This window comes from Lissotriton helveticus, chromosome 2_1 (assembly GCF_964261635.1).
Source record: "Lissotriton helveticus chromosome 2_1, aLisHel1.1, whole genome shotgun sequence".
NCBI lineage: Eukaryota > Metazoa > Chordata > Amphibia > Caudata > Salamandridae > Lissotriton > Lissotriton helveticus.
This window is the reverse complement of record NC_136059.1, coordinates 42,915,678-42,938,764: the sequence shown is the minus strand read 5'-3', so window position 1 is coordinate 42,938,764 and position 23,087 is coordinate 42,915,678. Positions and strand designations below refer to the sequence as shown.

The 23,087-nt window shown below is 45.1% G+C and overlaps 1 protein-coding gene across 1 annotated transcript in view; it reads left to right on the top strand.

Moving 5' to 3' along the window:
* The window catches only part of LOC144817688 (long-chain-fatty-acid--CoA ligase ACSBG2-like), a 614,824-nt gene that overhangs the window by 313,721 nt on the left and 278,016 nt on the right, over positions 1 to 23,087 (top strand). Inside the window, exon 7 of the mRNA XM_078674435.1 lies at positions 1,532 to 1,696. Coding sequence (XP_078530561.1) covers positions 1,532 to 1,696 — 165 coding nt within the window. The remainder of the gene's footprint in view (positions 1 to 1,531; positions 1,697 to 23,087) is intronic.

The window sequence follows — 23,087 nt, the reverse complement described above, 5'->3', positions numbered from 1 at the left end:
GTTTTTGCCCTCGCTGTTGACAGCCCATTAAATGATAAATGAGTGAAAGACAAAATAGCAGGCCTCACCTGAAGGTTTCCTCGTCTTGCACATCAGTTCTACTCCTCAAGAAGACCATCCTCCAAATGGCAGTGTTCAAGCAGACTAATCAGTAGTTCCTCACTACGCAAAATGCCTAATTGAATATCTAAATGAGTCGTGACTCCACTCCCCTCACTTCAGTATCTGGGTCTCCTCCCTCCAGCGTCAGGTATGTGAGCAATGCACATCAACTCTCTGGGGACACAACTCTTGACTCCCTCTTGTCCAAAGCCAGAGCAGGGCATCCAATATGGGTCCCAACTGCCTCCCCTACTGTAGTACACTCATACACCATGCATGTACCACACAGGCCACATGCATAAACATGTATAACACACACTCAGGATGTTAGTGCAAGGGACGGGGTAAGCGTTGTGAAGTAGAGCTTTACATGGGTGGGACAGCTGGGCTCCACCTCAGTGACACACATAACAAGCATTAGTAATACATCGGCTTCACCTATGAAATTAATAAAGAGGTGTTTTCATCAATCATCGAATGAGAGAAGGAAAGATCTCCCTGACAGATAGTCCGGGAGTGGAGAGGATGTGGCACAGTGGCCAGAGCTGCTGACTCTAGAGCTGGGGATCCTGGTTCGAGTCGCGGTGGTGCCCTGCAACATTCTGTGATTCTATGAAAATCACTTAATCTTTCTGGGTGATAAATTGTAATAAAAATATGCTGCAAAAGTTTATGAAAATATATTGCCACCAAAGCGGATGTTCACAGTATTTTGGTGGTGGGAAACTGATAAGAGAAGCAGTCAAGAAACAAGCATTGATAAATGCAGGAAAATATGCTACAGCCAATAGGAATGGAGGAAAGGTAAGTGGCACGCAGAGGAACCAATGAGAAGCCAGGAAAGAGAGGAGGTGGGATGTAAATCCCTTTTAAGTTCAGATAAAAAAACAATAGATTTCTCAAGCACAGCGCAAGTGCTGTGCAAGCAAAACCTAAAAAGGTCTAGTTGGATGGATTATCAAATCAATGTACATTGCTGCCACTCCGGGACGGGGCGATAGTCCACTGTCAGCCAATGAGGGCTTGCATGGTGGACAGGGACAGGCCTTAATATAAGTGACGCCAGGGCCAAAAATCAAAAGTTGTGATACATGAAAGCTGGGGAACACAGCTGTATAACATACAGGACACTCTTTAACTCTTGCTAATCCTATTTGTTTCCTTTCTTCCGGTAAGGTTTTCTGTGTCTTTGTCTTTTTTCTGTTTGGTTTTCTGTGTTCAGGGTGTAATAGCAACTGAGAGGGAGAGATAGAGAGATGGGGAATGACAGGGAGAAGAAGACACTCGCCATTCCAAATCACTGTTACTGACAGTGCTTAGTGACCTCTTATTACTCCAGCTGAAGGACACTTTTGACATTCTTGATATTTTGATCCTGCAAAATCTTTAGGTACTCAATTTGCCTTTCTCATTTTCTTTGCACCTGTAGATCACATGGTTGGCGAACATGTTTAGCACATATTCGGGATTGCGAGAAAGGGAGATTCATGTGAGTTTCCTGCCACTGAGCCATTTGGCTGCACAGTTCTTCGACATCTGGCTACCTATGTGCCTTGGAGGGACCACCTGCTTTGCAAACAAGGATGCCCTGAAGGTACCTGCTCTATCACCTATTCGAATGTCGTGAATAGAAAGGTATTGTGTCCTGTACATGTGTTTAGTCGGATGTATATGCTCATAAACTTTATTATTTAACAAAGAACAATAAGGACTCCCCTCCTACCGGCTGGTGGACCAACCCACTGGATATGAAAACATCAAAACCACTTTATCTATTTGGTACAAACTAGTCCAGCCAAGTGATTGTGTGTTAGTTAGAGTCTGACCATAGTGCGTGTATTCGCAGAACGGTTTGAGGAAAATTTAATTTTGCCTTGTCATGTGTCCCTACGTGTTCCCCATTATATGTTATATGTGCATGATCGATATGCATATGTTCCCCCTTGACCGAATAAAGACGCAATTATAGTTGTGTCCAACGTTAGTATGCCAGTTTCCAGTCCTCGTGAAAGCAACGAGTATTAGGCCTATGTTGCCAACGTTTTACATTATGCACGTTAATTCAACGAGTTGTCCCCGTTTCTAGGCCTCAAAGGGCCCGGACACCAGATTCAAGCTCCAGTCTCCTGAACCCACTCCGAGGAGCGATGCAGCCCCTCCCGCATCCCTGACCCTTCGCTTACTTTCTGCCAAGCAGTGCGGTGCCCGGCCTGCCTGCCTGTCTGCCAAGAATATGTTATGCCTCTAGTTATCAGTTCAGCTCCCCGGCTTCACATTCCTAAGCTAACGATCCGCATAAACATCTTCAGCTATAGTCTAGTCTTCCTGTCTCCATGCAAGAGAATTACTGAATTAATATCCATAGAAGATTCATAGCACACGCAATACACGTAGAATATATGCATGCACCAGCCTTAGTGTCAAGTAGCCTTTGCTCTGATGACGTTTAGATTCAATCAACATGTACTCCAAACACCAGATACCAGATATGTAATAGGCACATGTCGTCCTGACATCCCAGACTTTAGTCTCCTCTTCTAGTGTAGAAGTCAGAGCCCCCAGCTCTCCCTAGTTACACGTCATGGCCCGTTTGCGCGCACCAGTATGTTAAAGGTTCCAGCTGCTCAGGTAGCCCCCTCCATGTATCCACCCATTTATGACACTTCTGTGACGTTTTCATCACATGTCTACGTGCACGCCCTGTGCACGCCTTCTTTGTACGCCCATTTGTTCTTATCTTACGTTTGTCACTTGTTACGCCTACTGTATTCAATGCAATTGTAATGTTTTCCTATATATACTATGTAATGTTGATGAAACGTTGCAGCTGCCATTCTATTCCATTGCATGCCACTTCATGGTCTTAAGGCTCGAGCCATCCAATTAAAGCCATTTCTGACTCAGATTCCACGGATCCTGCCTCTTATTTATTGAGCTATCTGTTTTGGTTAATGTATAGAAAAATAGTACCGGTAATTAATTATTTATTTACCACATAAATGGCACCCGAATAGGGACGAGCCCCTTCCCCACGCGCCGGCGATGTAACGCAGGCCCCCTGACCCTTCTACAGCCGTGACGGAACCTCTACCGTGCACGTGCAGATATTTCTGCTTCAAGTCTCCCTCAGGCCCACGGAGGAGACGGAGACTGCGGTCCGGCATCCAGACGAGGCGGTGAGGAAGACGGGTCGTTCCGACCAGAGCCCAAGCCGAGAGAGCAAGGTCCGAGGTATCCGGAGGCCCACCTGTAACCGAAGCCCGAAGCGCATGCGTAGTGCGTAGCAGTAACCAGACGTCGTAGCAGTCCAGTCCAGTCCGAGGCCTTCAGTTTTGCTTCCCGGTGAGTACCGTTGCTGGGGGTATTTAGACGGGTGTTCATTAATTTGTGCCCGGTCCGACGGGTTTGGGTACACAGATCCGGTCCAACGTGTTCACCTAGGTGGATACGGTATGACGTGTCTCTTTAGGAGACCGGTATGTTCTGTACTGTTTTAGCAGTGCATCCAGTAATTCTAGTATGTCCGTTCTCGAGAAATTCAAGTATTATGTTTCCAATGTATCAGGTAGTATTCTGTTTGAACTGTTATTAATGTGTTCTTGATGTCGTGGTATGAATGATTGTTTTGCTATTCATTACTGTGTTCATTGTGTATTGTGTTCAAGTTCAAGTACGGTCAAAATATGCAGCTGTTTTCGAAATTACGTCAGATAAAAACCAGAAAAGGGTTACTCGAAGAATCAGTTCCTGTCCCTCCACGGGACAGTCCTGGACATTTCATGTATCATAAGCATGGCTTAGATGCCATACTGTATCTAGATTTATGGGTTGATTATACTAAGCATCTTGAAGAGAAATATAGATGGCCTGTTTCAGGTACATGGGATGCCGAGTGCATCATGAGAGTAGAAGAAGCATTATGGAAAAAGAAAGCCAGACAGTCCCAGAAAGATGCCATAGAGTTATGGCGTAAAGAATCTCACAGAAGAACCGAGAAAGAATTCAGAAAAGCAGAATTAAGTAGGGAATCCTCAGAAAAAGCCCAAGAAAGGGAATTAATCGAAGAAGGTGAACGAGTTAGAGCAGAACAGTCAGACAGACAGAGAAATGCCCTTATTAAGGGTATGTATCCTCTTCTCGCCGAGGGTTTGCCGAAGGCGACCCCGGAAGCACTCCATAATTTACCGCCACCCTTGGTTCCGACTAAATTGCGTCATAAACCGACTGCAGCTGAAATTTTTCTTTCTTCCTATTTAGACGACACTGTCCCAGAATATGCTAATACAGATCCTATCCCGCCAGTTCAAGTTCAAGTCCAGCCCCCTGTTAATAATGTAATTCCTGTGCCTCCAGTCGTTGGTCCTGTCCATGCGCCAGTCCCCCAGGATCAACCCACATTACGTATCCCTACTGTACCAGTCATGTTACCAGCAGCCGCACATCCAGTATTAATTGACGATTCCAGTTCAGGAGGGGCAGGGGGAGGTGCTCCTACCACCCCGCCTCAAACAAAGCGAATGACGCTGAGAGATGCCGCATTACAGCGTACGCCAAAAGTGGCTACGTATGAAGCACTCAGGAAGTTCCTTACTGATTGTAGATATGATTCAGTGCCAGGCGAAGATCACATGATATTATACTCCGTACGTTTACGACGAGTTGCAAACTTCTTGATTACCATATCAGATATGAAAGAACATTTAGACAGAATATATCATTTTATCCGAACAGGGGAGAACCCAGGAAGTATTCACGAAGCTATGGCACACAGGAAAGTCGAGATTCAAGGCATGATTTTGCAATTTCTGATAAATTGTTTAATAAGAGAACAGGATCATCCTGATAAAAGCCCAGAAGAGATGAAAGTCCTGACAAAATGGAGTGACAATATAGCAGACGGAAAACACAAGACACAAAATAGTATAGAAACTATGTACAGAAAGATCCGGAAAGAAATTATAGATATACACCAAAAAGAGAAAGCAAGAATAGTAGCAGACAAAGAGAATGATTCGTCAGACGAAGATGTAGACACCGAGAATCCCAGCAGAATAGCGTATGTAGGTAGAACGAGACTTTCCGATAGACACACATGCCTAGATTACAAGAAAGCTTTTCCTCCTCCCGTACCAGAACAGTGTTCTCTTGAACAAGTATTCCAGGCTACCGATAAAGTTCTGAAATTACGAATAGGTTACCATGAACTTAGTACCATGCATGAACAAGAACTAGCCCGATCAGCAGTCCGATGGGTTAGTGATTCTGCCACGTTTCCAGACGAAGTAGTGGCCCAAATGTTTCTGAAACTGCCCCCAGGCGAGCAGCGACTGGTGGGTATGTATATGGTCCAGCACCTCATCACACTGTACGAGAGTCAGCATTCTGACCCAGGTCCCTTATATACTGTATTGAACGAGTTACTCCTAAACAGATGGAAAGGTCTAGGTACCGATTTAATTAGTGTCATTTTAGAACAGCGCCACAAATACAGAACGTTCTTGACTCCGCATTTTGTTCCAGTTTCACCTCCGTTCTACATAGACAGACAGAATCCGTTACGAGAAGTGCATCCAGTTAAGGGAGAGGGAGGTAACCTTGAACGAGTATTTGTTTACACCCCTATCACGAAAATAGAACTACTAGAAATGAAAAAGTTAATACCCTGTCACGATAAAGATCCAGCAGGGTTCCATCGAGAATTAAAAGACATGCTCCGTATGGGAGAATACACGTATCCTGATATCATCAAAATGTTAAAGGTCCTGTTGCCTGCGGGCATATATGAAAAACTTAAAGAAAAAGAATGGGAGGTGGGAGAGAAAAAGATAGATTGGACCGCGTTAGAAACTGAAGATAATGCACGAGTCCCAGGTACTGGTCTAGGGGATAAAGCCAAAGAGTTGCCCGAACTGTTAATACAGGTCTTGCCAAGATTACTAGCCATGAAAGAGGAAGATTGGGATGCCATCTCAGCCTGTAAACAGAAACAAGACGAAGACACTAGTGATTTTTATTCCAGATTTGAGAAATGTTTCATTATTAATAGCGGTCTGAAAACAATTAGTGAATCGTATCCACATCTTTTTGTTACTAAACTAGTTGAGAATTCTTTACCGCAAGTTAAGAATAGAGTATTGAAAGTCGAGAGTACTTGGCAAGCTAATACCCCATCTCAAATGCTCCAGATGCTACAATATCACCAGAACAGAATTAGGGAAGAGCAAGAACACGAAAGGAGACGAATGAAAGACACGAAAATGAAAGTACTAGTTGCACAGTCTGTTCAACCAGATAGTCAGAAGAGGGGTCCGAACCAGACTAATCATTCTGCAGCTCCTGTTAAAGGGACCTGCAATTACTGTAAACAGCCAGGTCATTATATAAACGAATGCGCAGTTCTGAAACACAACATAGCTACAGGTAAAACGAAAGAGAGACCACGTCCTCCTAGACAAGAACAGGTTCCGCAGAATTCCCAGTCACCGCAGAACGCACAACAGACAGTTACCGGACCGCAGCCTATAGCTGCCACACAACACGTTACACAACAGATGTACCAGTACGCACAGTCAGATTATCCAGAATATCAGCAGTATTCATGAAACAGCCTAGAGAGGGAGGTTGGCTTGCCCCTCATCGAGGTTCCTGTAGATCAAGAGGGTCCCTATGTACACAGTCAAGTATTAGGGAAAGACAGAAAGTTTCTGATTGATACAGGGGCAAGTAGGACTACCATCAGTCATGACGAGGTTCCAGGGGCTCCACTCTCAGGCTCAAGAAACGTTTCCCTGGGATTTTCAGGAAAGCCTATTGTTAACGAAATATCGAAACCAGTTTCCCTAGAAGTTGGTCCATTGTCCCGAACTACAGACTTGTTACTTACGAAATCTTGTCCTGAAAATTTACTAGGTATTAAAACATTGAAAGAGTTAGGTGCAGTCATATGCTGTTCCCCAGAAGGTGTGAGATTGTTTTTACGTGATTTTAAAGGTCATTATGTGTTACGAGATTTTGATCCAAGATTACTGAATGTACCACAGCATTTATGGGCGCAAGGTCCAACTGATGTAGGTTGTATGCACATTACACCCTATCGTGTCACTCTGAAACAAGGTGTTGTATTACCACGAATCCGACAGTACAAATTGCCACCCGAGGCTGTAGCAGCCTTATCGAAAATTATTGACGAACTCATTGCTCAAGGAGTGGTTGTAGAAACTGACTCCAATGTATGTAATTCTCCTATCATTCCGATTCTTAAGCGTACTGATCCAAATGCACCTCCAGTTTATCGATTAGTGATTGACCTTCGAGAACTTAATAAATGTATCATACCCCAGTACCCTGTGGTTCCAGATATCTCTTCCCTATTGACAGCCATTGATTCTGAAGCTACGTTCTTTACAGTTATTGATCTCAAGAACGCATTCTTTAGTGTCCCCATTCATCCAGACAGCCAGTTCCTTTTCGGATTCTGTTTAAATGGAAGAAGCTATAAATTCACACGAGCTCCTCAAGGTTTCACAGAAAGTCCTAGTATTTACAGTCAAGCACTTAAAAGACAACTAGATAGTATTCACATGCCAACTGAGCCCGTACAGAACGTGACTGCGAACGTGCGTCACTTACAGTTTTGTATTTTCTGGCCGAGATGGGGCACAAGGTGTCCCCTTCCAAACTACAATTCTGTGTCCAGCAAGTGGTATACCTTGGACACTTACTGTCCAAGTGGGGTAGACAGTTGACACCTGACCGTATCCAGTTAATAGCACATCTTCCACAGCCCAAGACACAGAAGGAGGTACGAGCTTTTATCGGCCTCACCTCTTACTGCAGACAATGGATTCCTCAGTATGCATATCTAGCCAAACCACTGATACAGTTAACGACTCAGGAGGCAGCCACATCGACTGTCCTCCCTTGGACCCAGGAACATACACTTGTTTTTAACGAGTTAAAGAAAGCTTTATGTAATGCACCTGTGTTAGCGACACCAAACTACAGTAAGCCTTTTACACTTTTTGTTACTGAACGTGATGGTACAGCATTATCTGTTCTCACACAAGATCAAGCAGGACAACACAAGCCTTGTGCTTATTTTTCTAGCACATTAGATCCAGTAGCCCAGGCTCTGCCTGCGTGCCTCAAGTCAGTTGCAGCCACAGCTCTAGCTATCAGACAAAGTGATTCCATAGTGTTAGGACACTCTCTGACAGTACAAGTTCCACACTCCGTGGAAGTTCTTTTAAACCGAACACAGACTCAGCACCTGACAATTGCCCGTTTAACAGGATATGAACTGACACTGTTTCAGCCACACATAGAAATCAGACGCTGCAACGTTTTAAATCCTGCTACACTGTTACCCTCGAGTACATCGAATTCTGCCACACATGACTGCGTGGAAGTTATTAACATCATGACAAAACCAAGACAAGACTTGACTGACATTGCATTACCTGATCCCGACCTGACACTTTATGTGGATGGTTCATGTATGAGAACAAGTACAGGAGAACTAGTCGCCGCGTATGCAGTGACTACTGAAACCGAAGTTATAGAAGCACATCGTATTGACACCCTGTCTGCTCAAGCAGCAGCGCTCATCGCTCTGACTCAAGCCTGCATACTAGCCAAGAACCTGAAAGTAAACATATATACAGATTCACGTTATGCATTCGGAGTGGTACACGACTTTGGAGTACTCTGGCAAGAAAGAGGTTTCATGACCTCTCATGGAGCCAAGATTCAGCATGGCCCCCTCATTCAAGCTCTGTTAGAAGCAATACATTTACCGAAAGCCATTGCCATTATGAAGTGCAAAGCACATATGAAAGCCACTGACACCATTTCCCAAGGTAACGATCTAGCAGACCAAACAGCCAAGCTTACAGCTCAGACTCCAGACATTCCAGTTAACACGACAAAGACAGATATTCCAGATCAGACTACTTGTATGACAGTTAAGGACCCTACACGAGATGTACTAGACATACAGACACATGCTACCCCAGACGAAATCAAGAAATGGTCTGAACAAGGAGGGGTCCAGACAGATCAGGGATGGTTGACGAAGGGAAAAGCCACATGGTTTCTCCCCGACTCTATGGTTCAAGTCATTATTAATACCGCACATAGTCCAGCACATTTAGGAGAGAAAGCCATGTTAGACAGCATCCAGAACATTTGGTTTAACAAGCATTTACGAGCAGCAGCCAAACAGAAAGTACGTACCTGTATGATATGTTGTCAGTTCAATCCAGGTAAAGGTGTTCCGGTGGAACAAGGTGGATTCCACCCTCCTGACCACCCTTTTGAAGTCCTCCAGATGGATTATATTCAGATGGATCGATGTCGAGGTTTCAAGTATGTCCTCGTAGTTGTATGCGCTTTGTCCAGATGGACGGAAGCATATCCCGTCCCTGATTACACTGCCGCGACCACTGCCAGGCAGTTGGTTCGTGAGTACTTTCCCCGCTATGGTTTGCCCAGGGTCGTGTATTCAGATAACGGCCAGCCATTCTCATCCGAACTCATGAAACAAGTATCTCTTCTGTTAGGCTACCAGTGGAAGTTCCATTGTGTACGACATCCCGAGGCAGCTGGCCTCGTCGAGAGACATAATCAGACTCTGAAAATCCGCATTGCCAAGGTTTGCGCGGAAAAAGGCGTAGATTGGATGGTAGCTCTGCCAGTCGCCCTTTTTTATATGAGAATGGTCGCACACTCCCGTTCAGGTCTGTCCCCTTACGAAGTTATTTTCGGTCGTCCCCCGAACATGTGGGGTACACCAATGCCACGTAAAATTACAGATGTTGACAGTAATATGCTGACAGATTACCTGGCTTCCTTGATGTCTGCACTACTCTCTTGTCGTTCACAGGTTGCTGCTGCCTTTCCAGACAACACGCAAGTGAAACCGCACGAGGTCGTTCCAGGCGATTTGGTGTTGATAAGAAATTTTGATCGTTCAAGTCCGCTGGAGCCCCGCTGGAAAGAACCGAAGCTTGTTCTGATGACCACAAGGACTGCAATCAAGGTGGAGGGCCGCAAAGGCTGGATTCATTCCAGTCACGTTAAACGATTTCATGGACTCCGTCCAAAGACTTTTTTCAAAGACTGCCCCGTTCTCAAGGATTGCCCAGATACTGACTCTAAACTTCCCCTGTTAGAGAAAACTCCGCAGCAGGAGTATAAATTAAAACTGAGGTCTAGTAAGTCAGACAGTTTAATTGTCTAAGTCCCTCTCGGGTGAAGCGGTTAGACTAGGTTCCTGACATGTATGAGATAGACCCCCATAGTGAGAGAGTTAGTCGAAACTCCAAGAAAATACGCTATTGTAAAAATTTACGCAGTAGATGCGTGATCACATTATTGTTTGTTATTTCTGAGTCTTACGGTTACATGCATAAGTTATGTTTTACATGTATATTTTCCTCCTATTGATTCACATGTACATTTGTCTTCTAATGATACAGTAGAGCACACTTTTAGTGAACTACCTCCTCACGAGTTATCCTACAGATTTGCCATGCGCAACAATACTTTTATCCGAATGTTACACTATTCACACCAGACTAGCAATGCCACTAATTGTTGGGTGTGTGGTCGACTCCCCCCTTTCCAGACACCGAAGGGAGTTCTGCCACTTTTTCCCTATCCGTTTTCACACAATGGTTCGTGTGGAGCATGGTTTACGATAACGTCTTCCTCAGACGATAAGTCCCTTTTGAATAGAACATGTTTCCCAGACAAGGAAGGACTTTCCCATAGAACAGGGTTAGATCTAGAAAATGAAGTATATGATCTAGGTAATTATTCCTCGAATTTCATGGTTTTGAATGTTCAGTCCGAGACTACTCCAGATTTGCCTGCTATTACAGTCCTACCAGTGAAAGGCGAATTATGTGTCAGAAGAAATGGTTCAGTACATCTAGGACATAGTGATTGTACTACTGTGGTCGAGTATAGTGACAGTGGGAAATCTAATTTCAAAGCCTCACGTCATTCGTATTTTGTGTGTGGTCAGACCGCATATGTTCGTCTGCCCCTCGATTGGGATGGAACATGTTACATTGCCTTCTTACTGCCACCAGTTTTCCTAGCCCCATCCGATTATCACAGAAATACACATCTAGTACACGTTAGACATAGAAGGGAGACTGAGTCCCCAATTGTTGATCAAACTGAAACTGCCTTAGAACAGTATCAAGACTTCAATAAAGGTTTCTTTTTCTTCATAGGTCCTGTCCAGAATAGTAAGCTAACCAGAACCCTTGAAGCAGTAGTGAATGAGACTACTTCCGCTCTAGGTAACCTAACTGAAGAGCAATCTGCTATGAGATTTGTCGTGCTTCAAAATCGTCTCGTCCTTGACGTCATACTGGCCGATAGGGGCGGAGCTTGTAGAGTCATCGGATCTAGTTGCTGCATTTTCATTCCTAATAACGCACCGTCTGTTTATTCAGCTATAACCAGACTTCATAAAATAGCCCATCAGTTACACCAGAATCCAGGCACCTGGACATGGTCCGGTTGGTTCTGGAATATAATATCTGCCTGGGGATGGAAAGTATTGTCATTCCTAGGTATAGTAGTAATGATCATATTCAGTTGTTGTTTATGTTTACAATGTGGCACTGCGATTTGCGGCTTGTGCGCTACCTCTTGTATTCCTAGTCCTAAGTCCAGTTCCAAGAAAATTCGAGACGAGCAAATGATGCTATATGAACAGATAGATGGTATCATGAATATTGATGTTTCCTGAAGGAAACGTAGGGCACAAGGAGGGAATGAGGAAAATTGAATTTTGCCTTGTCATGTGTCCCTACGTGTTCCCCATTATATGTTATATGTGCATGATCGATATGCATATGTTCCCCCTTGACCGAATAAAGACGCAATTATAGTTGTGTCCAACGTTAGTATGCCAGTTTCCAGTCCTCGTGAAAGCAACGAGTATTAGACCTATGTTGCCAACGTTTTACATTATGCATTATACAATGTCCCCGTTTCTAGGCCTCAAAGGGCCCGGACACCAGATTCAAGCTCCAGTCTCCTGAACCCACTCCGAGGAGCGATGCAGCCCCTCCCGCATCCCTGACCCTTCGCTTACTTTCTGCCAAGCAGTGCGGTGCCCGGCCTGCCTGCCTGTCTGCCAAGAATATGTTATGCCTCTAGTTATCAGTTCAGCTCCCCGGCTTCACATTCCTAAGCTAACGATCCGCATAAACATCTTCAGCTATAGTCTAGTCTTCCTGTCTCCATGCAAGAGAATTACTGAATTAATATCCATAGAAGATTCATAGCACACGCAATACACGTAGAATATATGCATGCACCAGCCTTAGTGTCAAGTAGCCTTTGCTCTGATGACGTTTAGATTCAATCAACATGTACTCCAAACACCAGATACAAGATATGTAATAGGCACATGTCGTCCTGACATCCCAGACTTTAGTCTCCTCTTCTAGTGTAGAAGTCAGAGCCCCCAGCTCTCCCTAGTTACACGTCATGGCCCATTTGCGCGCACCAGTAGGTTAAAGGTTCCAGCTGCTCAGGTAGCCCCCTCCATGTATCCACCCATTTATGACACTTCTGTGACGTTTTCATCACATGTCTACATGCACGCCCTGTGCACGCCTTCTTTGTATGCCCATTTGTTCTTATCTTACGTTTGTCACTTGTTACGCCTACTGTATTCAATGCAATTGTAATGTTTTCCTATATATACTATGTAATGTTGATGAAACGTTGCAGCTGCCATTCTATTCCATTGCATGCCACTTCATGGTCTTTAGGCTCGAGCCATCCGATTAAAGCCATTTCTGACTCAGATTCCACGGATCCTGCCTCTTATTTATTGAGCTATCTGTTTTGGTTAATGTATAGAAAAATAGTACCGGTAATTAATTATTTATTTACCACAGGTTCCAGCCGCGGGCATGCTGTGGTAGTATTGTAAAGTAGTGGCAGCCCTTCTAAGGTTTTTAACCTTTTAATAAGACAAAAAACGAATCCAGTGGGCTGCAGACAGCTTGCTGCCATTAACTCTCGGTATAATGTGCAGGTCAGGCTCTCTGGAACATAACATGAGTCTTGAAGGCATTAACTGATAGCTCCCCTCACAGAGAGGAACTCACACATCAGCTGGTTCTGTGTGTACTGTGGCACTGGCGATCAGAACCTTATTTGAGAAATAGCTTAAAGCTCGTTTCAGGTTCTGCCCTCCATGCCTTAGTAGAGGATAGCGGCTTAGACCAGTCCATACAACAGCACACCTCACAAGGGACAGCTAATGCAGTGTCATCTCCCTTTCCAGTGCAATCCACGCCCTTGCTTCTAGTGGTCAGGACACGTCTCTCTGCCTCGGCTGGCAATAACATGAAAGCCTTTCTCCAGTGTGGACCTGTATCCTTGGAGGAGGCTCTTTCTACCCACCACAGTACACAGCTGCCTTCTTACTTCCCCTCTTATCTCTGCTGACATGGCACTAGGCCCACCTCTCAATCCTGGGTCCTTTGGCAGGTCTGTGTTGCCTTTACCACAGGCACACAAACTCACTTCTTTCAAACAGACCAGCCTCAGTTGATGTGTAGCCAAATGGTCTGAAACCTTTTACATCTATTTCACTTTGGATATAAGATGAGTTATTACTACAAACAGATAGTCATCAAATCTCTCCTGCCATATATTTTATGTTGTCTGTGATTTAGGAGCTACACCATACTGTGAGCTGGTTCAGTTCCTTGTTAATGCCATTGTTTATTTGAAGTAGCTGATGCACTTGCATCATTGTGTAATAATCTCCATTACATTTATTGCATGTTTGATAGTAGTCTTTTAGTTCATATGTTCCTTTGAAGAGCTGATACTTAGGAAAAACATAAGAACTCTAGCCTTTAAAATGAAAGTGTAGGATAGCTCTAAGGTTATTTTTCCCTCCTGACATTATGATCACAAGCTTGATTTTCACATTTGAGAGAGTATGTAATAATGTACACAGTTCTCTCCATTGCAGAGATCAGGATCACTAAGACATTCCAGACAGCAGAGCGTCATGGCTCCAGGCAGAGGAGTAACATCCTCATCTGTGCCGCCTCATAACAGTTCTACCTGCAGAGACATAACTTAACCTCATTGCCCACAAGTGGAAACACCTATGAATGGAACTGACTCACTTGAAATACTGAACCCTGATTATTGCAAAACCTTTGATGCTTAAAGATTAGTCCATATAATAAAGTGTCTGCTCTTAATGTTTATATTTTGTGCTTTCAAATTAGCTACAATATTACTGATTTCTGCAATTACACTCCTTCATTTATCTTTGCAAAATAATTTTCTTGAAATAAAACCTTTAAAAATAACAGTGAGTGTAATTGCGTAAGTGGGTACTAGTGCCTCAATTCACCACAATGAATTCATGCCTGACGGTCTCTGGGACGTCGCCTGTGCCCGTAATGCATTATCTATATTTAAGTGGAGGGGATGCGTGAGTCAAAATGTGTTTGTTCCTTATTCCTCAAGCATGATATGTTGATCAATACCTGACCAACATATCACATGACCAGTGATGGAGCGGTCTCTTTTTGATGATGTGCTTCTGAGCTGGCACGGATTGCCAGAGAGCCATGAGTGAATGCCCTGCAGTACCCCTTTTGGGGGACGGGGGGGCACCCTAAAGGTATTGCCTAATTCACCCGTGCCACCTTGGTGCCAGGGGTCCTGTGAACTGTTGTATTGTGAGCCACCCTTTTGCGGAGGAGCACCCAGGGCTCATGCACAGAGGCTTCCGTTGCCCCCACCCAATGCCCAACCGTACAAGGTCACAATGGGCAAGACTAAGCAGCGCAAGCACCCGCAGGCCGAGCCATCCATGGGAGGGCGAGACCCAGCGCAGAAGCAGGATACAGTGCTGAGGCACATGGTGTCCACACTGGATACACACATCAGTAAGGTTGGCACCATCCTGTGTGCCATCCAAGATGCCAAGCTGTCTCTTGACCCAAAAATAAACTCAGTGGCACTAGATATTAACTTCTTGAGGGCAGACCACAGAAAGCTTGCAAACAGAGTGGACAGCAAAATGTTGCCACTTGCCACATTGCGCCCATCAGTCCAAGAGCTGCAGAAGCAACTGAGGAACCTGCAGAAACAATGTGGGAATGGGGGGGGGGTGCCAGACTGTGAGGATGGACCTAGTGCCACAAATTGTTTTGAAAACTGTCTTTCTTAGGAGGTACTCCAGGGCAATGTCTCCAAATTCATCTCTGTTAAAAGGGCTCACAGGGGGCTGGGCCACCTGCCCCACCTGGTGCACAGCCTTGACCAATTGTGGCCAGACTTTTCAATTATAGAGTGTCATAAAATAGAGAATAATTATTTACCAGAGACTCGAGACAGAAGGATCATTCAGAGCTGTAATTAGCTTCTGTCGCTGAAGGCTACAGAAAAGCACACCCAGCCTTCCCTCAACAGCTTATCTACCTGCTTGCCAATGTGGATGAGAATAGTAAATGCTGCTACTTGGTTTAGCATTGGTTCTATTATTGTTAAATTGTTAAATTGGCTCTTCTATAGCGCACGGCTACTCGGAGGAGTGTCCCGGCGCTTTGGCGAAGAGTGAAATAAGGAGAGGTACAGCAAAACAGTGCTCCAGAAAAGACACAGATTACAGAGTAAAAAAAACCTGCAGATTACATAGTAAAAAGCCAAGTCTTTAGCTCTTTTCTAAAGGCTAACAGATTGGTCATCAGTCTTAAGGATCGAGGGAGATCGTTCCAGCACCGAGGCGCAAGGTACCGAAAGGAGCGACCTCCGATTCGAGAGCGCCTGATGGAAGGAACCACAGCTTTAGCCTCGAAGGCGGACCTAAGAGCTCTTCTGGGGACATAGAAGGTTATCCGCTTACGGAGATAGTAAGGACCAATTCGGTGGAGCGCCTTAAAAGCCAGAGTCAAGGTCTTAAACGTGACTCTCTTGGCAATCGGAAGCCAATGGAGTTGCTCCAAAAGCTCCGAGGCCCGCGCCCTCCGAGGGAGTCCAAAGATGGCTCTGGCCGCCGAATTCTGCACCACCTGCAGACGGGCCATCAGATATTTAGGAAGGCCCAAATAGAGAGAGTTCACATAATCAAGGCGTGATCCTATCAGGGCCTGCACCGTAATTCTTTTGTGGTGAAAGGACAGCAAAGGGAGAAATTTCCGTAGCATCCTGAGGATGCCGAAGCATTTCCCCGTCAGCCCGATGATCTGAAGTCTCAGGGAAAGGTCGGCATCGCACAAGAAGCCAAGGTTCTTCGCCTTAACTGCAACCGTGCTAGGAGGAGACATATCACACGGCCACCATGACTTCCAAGCCGGGTCGGGAGAGCAGCCGAAGAAGAGCAACTCAGATTTGTCTGAGTTGCACTTCAGACTGTGTCCCTGAAACCATTCAAAGACGGCTTCAAGGCATTCCCGAATCCGCCCGCCGTCGAAATCTTCCCCCTTGCCACACGAAAAAAGAAGCTGGGTATCATCCGCGTAGGAGATGATCTGGGCACCAAAAGACTCCGCCACCGCCGCAAGAGGGGCCATATAGATATTAAAAAGGGTGGGGCTCAGGATGGACCCCTGGGGAACCCCGACCTCGAGCGGCGGCATTTCGGCGGAGAACGGCGGTGCCCAGACCACTTGCCGGCGGTTGGTTAGAAACGACTTAAACCAATTCAACACCGTCCCACGAAAGCCTATCTCCCAGAGTCTTAGAAGGAGACCGGCGTGGGGCACGGTGTCGAAAGCCGCCGACAAGTCCAGCAAGACCAAGATGGCTTTTCCCCCTCCATCCAGTATCTCGCGAATGGCATCAGTGATCTCGAGGAGAGCCGTCTCCGTGCTAAAATTAGCCCGGAAGCCCGACTGAGAATCGTGCAGAATGTTATTACTCTCTATAAAGGTGGAGATAGAGAGATGCACGGGCTTCTCGATCACTTTAGCCAGCGCGGGGAGGAGGGAGATTGATCTATAGTTCGCATGAGCAAGGGGGTCTAAAGATGGTTTCTTTAACAGCGGGAGGATAAGGGCGTGCTTCCAGGCAATAGGTACCTCTCCAGAAGACAGGGAGGCATTGAGCATGGGATTGAGCAGAGTGTTGACTGCCGGTGCAATTTTCCCCAAGCACTTAGCGGGGCAGGGGTCAAGCGGCGAGCCTGATTTGAGCCGAGAGAGCAGATTCAAAGAGGAGGCATGGGAGATAGACGGGAAGTTCCAGAGCAGAGGACCCGCCACCTCTGCAGCTGAGGAGCTAAATGCAGGGGGGTCGACCAAAGGAGAAGGTGCCGAAAAAGAAACCTGGATAAGTGTGATTTTATTGGTAAAAAAATCACCAAGTTGGCTGATCCAGGCTGCACTATGAGCATGAGTAGGTGTGCCGGATACAGGTGACACAAATTCCCGCACAACTTTAAAAATTTCCTTACTCATGCATTCAGCGGCATCAATTCTGCGCTCTAAGTACACCTTTTTTGCCTCAAAGATGTGCTTATGATAGACACAGATAAGCTCCTTATATTTGCTCTTATCTACGAGATCATATCTCCGTCTCCAGGCCCTTTCGGCCCTCTTACAATCTTGACGCATTGTGGCCAGGAGTGGAGTAAACCAAGGGGCCGATATCTGTCGACCCGCAGCCTTACTCGGCTTGCCAGGGGCAAGCTCCTCCAGTCTCATGGACAGCCACTTCTGAAACAGTTCCAAGTCCTGTTCCAGGAAACCTGTGAGCTGACATGGATAACGACCAAGAGCATCGGCCAGCATATCCGCCGTGACTCGATGGAAAGGTCGAGACAGTCTTGTTACATCACTCACCCCTCTGGAGCCAGATAAGACTGCAGCTGGAATGCAGAATTTGATCAGATAATGGTCCGTCCACAGGACTGGCATAGGAGAAAAAGCCTCTATAATCCTAGTGGAAAATATCTGATCCAACACATGGCCTTTAACATGAGTGGGACTAACTACATAAGGGATCAGCCCAAATGGACCCACCATGTCAGAAAGCTTGATGGTATCAGCGTCTAAAGGCTTATCCATGTGAAGATTAAAGTCTCCCAAAAGGATACAGTGCTCAGATCTGAGACACGGCACAGACAGAGCCACCTGCAGGTCATCGAAAAAGGTGACCAGTGGGCCTGGAGCCCTGTAGATGATGATCCCTGAGCAGGTTTGGCGGGGAGACAGTTTAAGGGTAAAACCAAGGGCCTCACAACCAGCGATTGTCTCCACCGCGAAAGTTAAGCAAGGGATGCTGTTATCCACTATGATTGCTACTCCACCACCTCTGCCGTTATTTCTATCTCTCCTAAAGATGGTGTAATTTGGAGGGATAGCAGCGGCAACATCGGGGGCGGAGCTGTCGCTCAGCCATGTCTCAGTGAGAAACAGACACAAGATTTTAGAGTCTGTTAGCAAATTCCAGATGTCTGTGGAATGCTTGCTGAGTGATCTGGTGTTGAGGAGATAACAGGGGTACTGGAGAGAAATGCAACCAGCATTCAGTATTCAGTAGAGGTGGCAGGTGTGACCATCTTTGAATCCCAAAGTAAGCCTTTCTTGGTCCTAAGTTTAGCTTAGTTAGACGAGAGGACGGTATTCACCCTCCGGCTAAGTATCATTGCCTCTATATTGCTTGTTTTTATAATAGCTACTATTCACATTGTATGCACTCGGCTAGGGTTTCATTTTCAAATAAATCTTGAAAATATATCCCTGCTTTTTGAGTGTGCCTTTCCATGATGAAAGAGGGCTTTTGTTTCCACTAACTATCCCTGTGAAATGTCACGGAATTGATTGCTACCTAAAAGGCATCTCATTCAAGTAATGCTCAGTGGGTTGCTGGGTGCTTGCAGTCTGTATGGTGTTTTATCTGGGGTGGGCACATTGACACAGTTTTTTTTTTCAGGGGGTCCAGAGGGCTTATTACTGGGTCATGTTCTGGAAATAAATCAAGAAAACCTACTAATTGGACCAAAAATGGGCACAATGTCCTCGATCTTTGAGTAAGTTTGGATGACACCCTAAAGATACCAATTCTTACTATTAGCGGATGACGTATAGCCACTGATTAATGTGAACCCTTTGTTTTCACACGGTAGGAACAGTGTTGAACACCTCATGCTTTTCAAAACAGTTTCTTATATTTTTACACTCATCCTAAATCAGATTTATCTGCTTATTTTTATTTGCAGGATCGTCAACTAATGCCAGCATTTTGGGTTACATATCCTAAAGCCAGCCAGCCAGTCAGTTTCTTAAGTTCTTTTTGGCACAGAGTACAAGTATCAGGATACTACTATGATATTCATTGCACATTATAGGTTCTAACACATTATTGCCTGCATTATTTATCTACTATAGTTCATTTTTCTCAATGACATTATTCAACCACATGCCTCAGATTTGATTCTTATAATGATTTACAGACCCGACCAGCTCCTCAAGCTAATTACACACATACTTTCCAGATTGGTAAAGGAAATAAGCCTTAACTTCAGATTAGATTAATACACGTTTTGGGAGAAGAGGGCACTTACAGGCGAGATGCAATTGAAGCACTAGTGGGGCAACGGTCCAGTGCATTGGAGGTGGATGGGTCGGGAGCACTTGGAGAGCTCGTTGGCTTTGTGTGGCCATTTTGCAGCCTGCCAAGAGAATGCACAATAAAAAGCGAGGCCGGGCTGCAGTAACTAGATGGCCGCAATGTCCCCTGGCTCGCTTGGTGTCCTGAAGAGACAGCGGTCGTTGTGAGTGTTGCCTGCAGCTCCATTGCTTCATATGCTGCAGTGTTCTTACCAAGCCCAGCGTAAGTAAGGTGATACATAATGTCGCCACATGAAAAGAGACTGCATTTAATCAGGATCCTGGATGAGGTCAATCAGAGAACCCCCTAAACACCAGCCAATCTACACGGGTAGGAGCCAGGAGGCAGAAGGAAAGAAAAGCATCACATTGCTGCTTCATTTTAAAAGAAGACCAGACCTTTGAAGTTCCCATGACATAAGGCCATACAGTGGCCGGTCCCAGAGACGCTCCGTGGGCTCGGACGAGGGACATCTTTGTGAAACTGGGCTCATCACCACTTACTAATCTAATCATGAGGGAAGCTTGTAAATGTAATACCCTTAACTTCATAGACCAGAACATTGATCTCTTCCAAGATATTTTGCAGAATACTCTAATACATGCCTATTACAGTGAAATTGTGAAGGAGACAGATCCGATATTGATAGGCATTTGGTCTATGGTTTCAGATGAGCTTGAAAATGCACATAGTCCGCACCTTATAAGAAAAATGGTGGTTGGTGGGCAAGGGTGGGATTAAGATTTGGTGGATGTGAGGTTTCTTGACATGGCTAAGGAATACTGATAATATCCAGTTTAAAGAGCTAGTAGGTTCTCACAAATAACCCATAGAATAATGAAATCATGGTAAAAGGTTTATCCTGGAATGTAAAAGGATTGAACTCCTCAGTCAAGAGGCACAAGATTTGGAGGGAAATTAAGGCTGTACTCCCCAAGGTGGTGTTTCTTCAGGAAACCTACCTGAGATCAACAGATATCAAGATCTTGAAAAATAACCTCTAACCCACTCAATATGTTGCGCTACACAAACAAAAAAGGGGATGTCATGATAGGACTACACACATGTCTATGTTTTTAGGAAATTAAAGTAATAAAGGAGTCAAAACAGCGCTGGTTCCTCAATCTTGACTGGAGATGTACAGAGCATAGACTTACATTTTAAATGTATGTATGTGTCCCAAACTCCAGTCAGGAAGTTTTCCTCTGAAAGATGATAACTAAGTCCGAGACTGGGATCCAGTTCAATTGTTGTGGATTGGTGACTTTAACTTGGTACCAGAGGCACAAGTAGATAGGCACTCCCATGTTTTATACACACAAGGGGCTATGTCTCAGACGCCGCAGCTAGAAAAGCAAGGGATGGGTCGTTTTACTATATGGAGAGAAAAGCACCCAAACTCAGCATAGTTCACATGTTTCTCACATGTTCAAAGGTCTTCTAAATGATCAACCTGGCCTGGGGCACACGTCGGATGTTGAATATCACATGCTCAATTACACATAATTTAAAAAACCCTTGGCGGATCCAACCTCCCTTGGAAACTACAGACCTTTTTCTCTCCTGCCTCTTCTCAGTAAGATCCTTGAAGGGATTATTCACCGGCAGCTAAGTTCTTATCTCAAGGCAAACTAGCTCTTGAACCCTTCGCAGTCAGGTTTTAGACCTGGGTTCAGTACCGAGATGGCGACTCTAGAGGTAACAAATTCGCTAAGACTTACTGTCGATGCAGGAGGGTCAGCAATTCTAGTTCTATTAGATCTCTCCGCAGCCTTTGATACCATCTCGCACCGTAGGCTGGCGGAGAGATTCATGGAAGCAGGGATCAACGGAATGGCACTCAAGTGGCTTAACAACTTTCTCTCAGAGAGATTCCAAAGGGTGGTACTGGGCCCCTACTCATCTAAAAAATATCACCTAAACAGAGGAGTGCCACAGGGCTCCTGTTTGAGCCCGACACTTTTTAATTTATACATGGCCCCACTGGCTAGGATTGTGGTGTAATTAGGTTTTGGTATTGTCTCCTAAGCAGACGATACGCAGTTGATCTTTAATATCGGATCAAATCCCGCTTTAGACAAAATTCGTTTTGCCAAAGGAATGTTTACCATTGCGAAATGGAAGACTGCAAATTATCTCCAGTTGAATCCGGATAAGACAGAATTGATACTACTAGGTAAAGCTACTGAAGTCTGGTCAGATGATTGGTGGCCACAAGAGTTAGGGACTCCATCACCCAAAGAGACAGTGAAAAGTCTGGGACTAAAGCTGGATCAAGCTTTAAATATGAAAGCCCAAGTCTCGGCAATCACAAGCTCATGTTATTATGCCCTCCGACTAGTAAGGAAAATATTACCATACATTCCGCTCCACCATCGGAGAACCCTAGTCCAAGCAATGGTCACCTCATGATTGGACTACGGGAATGCCCTATTGGCGGAAGTCGGGGAGACGCTTGTGGCCAAGTTACAGGTGGTGCAGAACACTGCCACCAGAATGATCCTCAATCAACCGGCGGGTTCCCCCTCAGTGCCACTGTTAAGGAAACTTCATTGGCTATCAGTAAAAAAGAGGTCATTCTTTAAGATCTGTTGCCTGACCTTTAAAGCAGTCAATGAGACTGGCCCAATGTACCTACGTAATAAGATATGGAGATATACCCCTAGTAGGCATCTGAGATCAACAACTCAGCATTTGCTACAGTCCAGCGCATTCGACTGGTCAGGACGGGAGGGAAAGCCTTCTCGTACCTGGCACCCAAGTACTGGAATCAACTCCCGTTGGGTCTGCGCACTATTACCAGCTACAACGGTTTTAGAAAACAGTTGAAAGCTTATTTATTTTAACCTTAGAGTATTCTCGTTTTTTCAGCTTTAGGGAGGTTGTTTTGACTGGATAGCGCCGCGATGCCCCAGGGTGAGGTGAGCGCTTTATAAACTATTAAACTAAACATAATACAATTATGGATCATGCTAGTGAGGGAGAGAATAAGTTACCCACCCAGGGAAGGAGAGGTTTAAATTTTATAAATCACTATTGACAGACTTATCAACCAATACCCGTGAGAAACTATTACCCGTTACATTGAGGATAATGACAACGGGGAAAGGTGTGCATGTGCGTTCCTTGGGATGTATTTAAGACTGTTGTATGTGGCCGGTGTATATCTGAGATAGCATTCCAAAGAAAAACCTTCAGAATATGTCAGGAAACACTGGAGGCAGAGTTTTGTTTGGCAGAGGAACTCCAAAGAACAGTAGGGTCCTTGAGCTTCCTATAGAAAATGACAACATTGAAGGGTTAAATCAGTCTCCCAGCCATTGAAAAATCTAAGGAGGCGATTGTATGTCTGAAACAAATCTTTT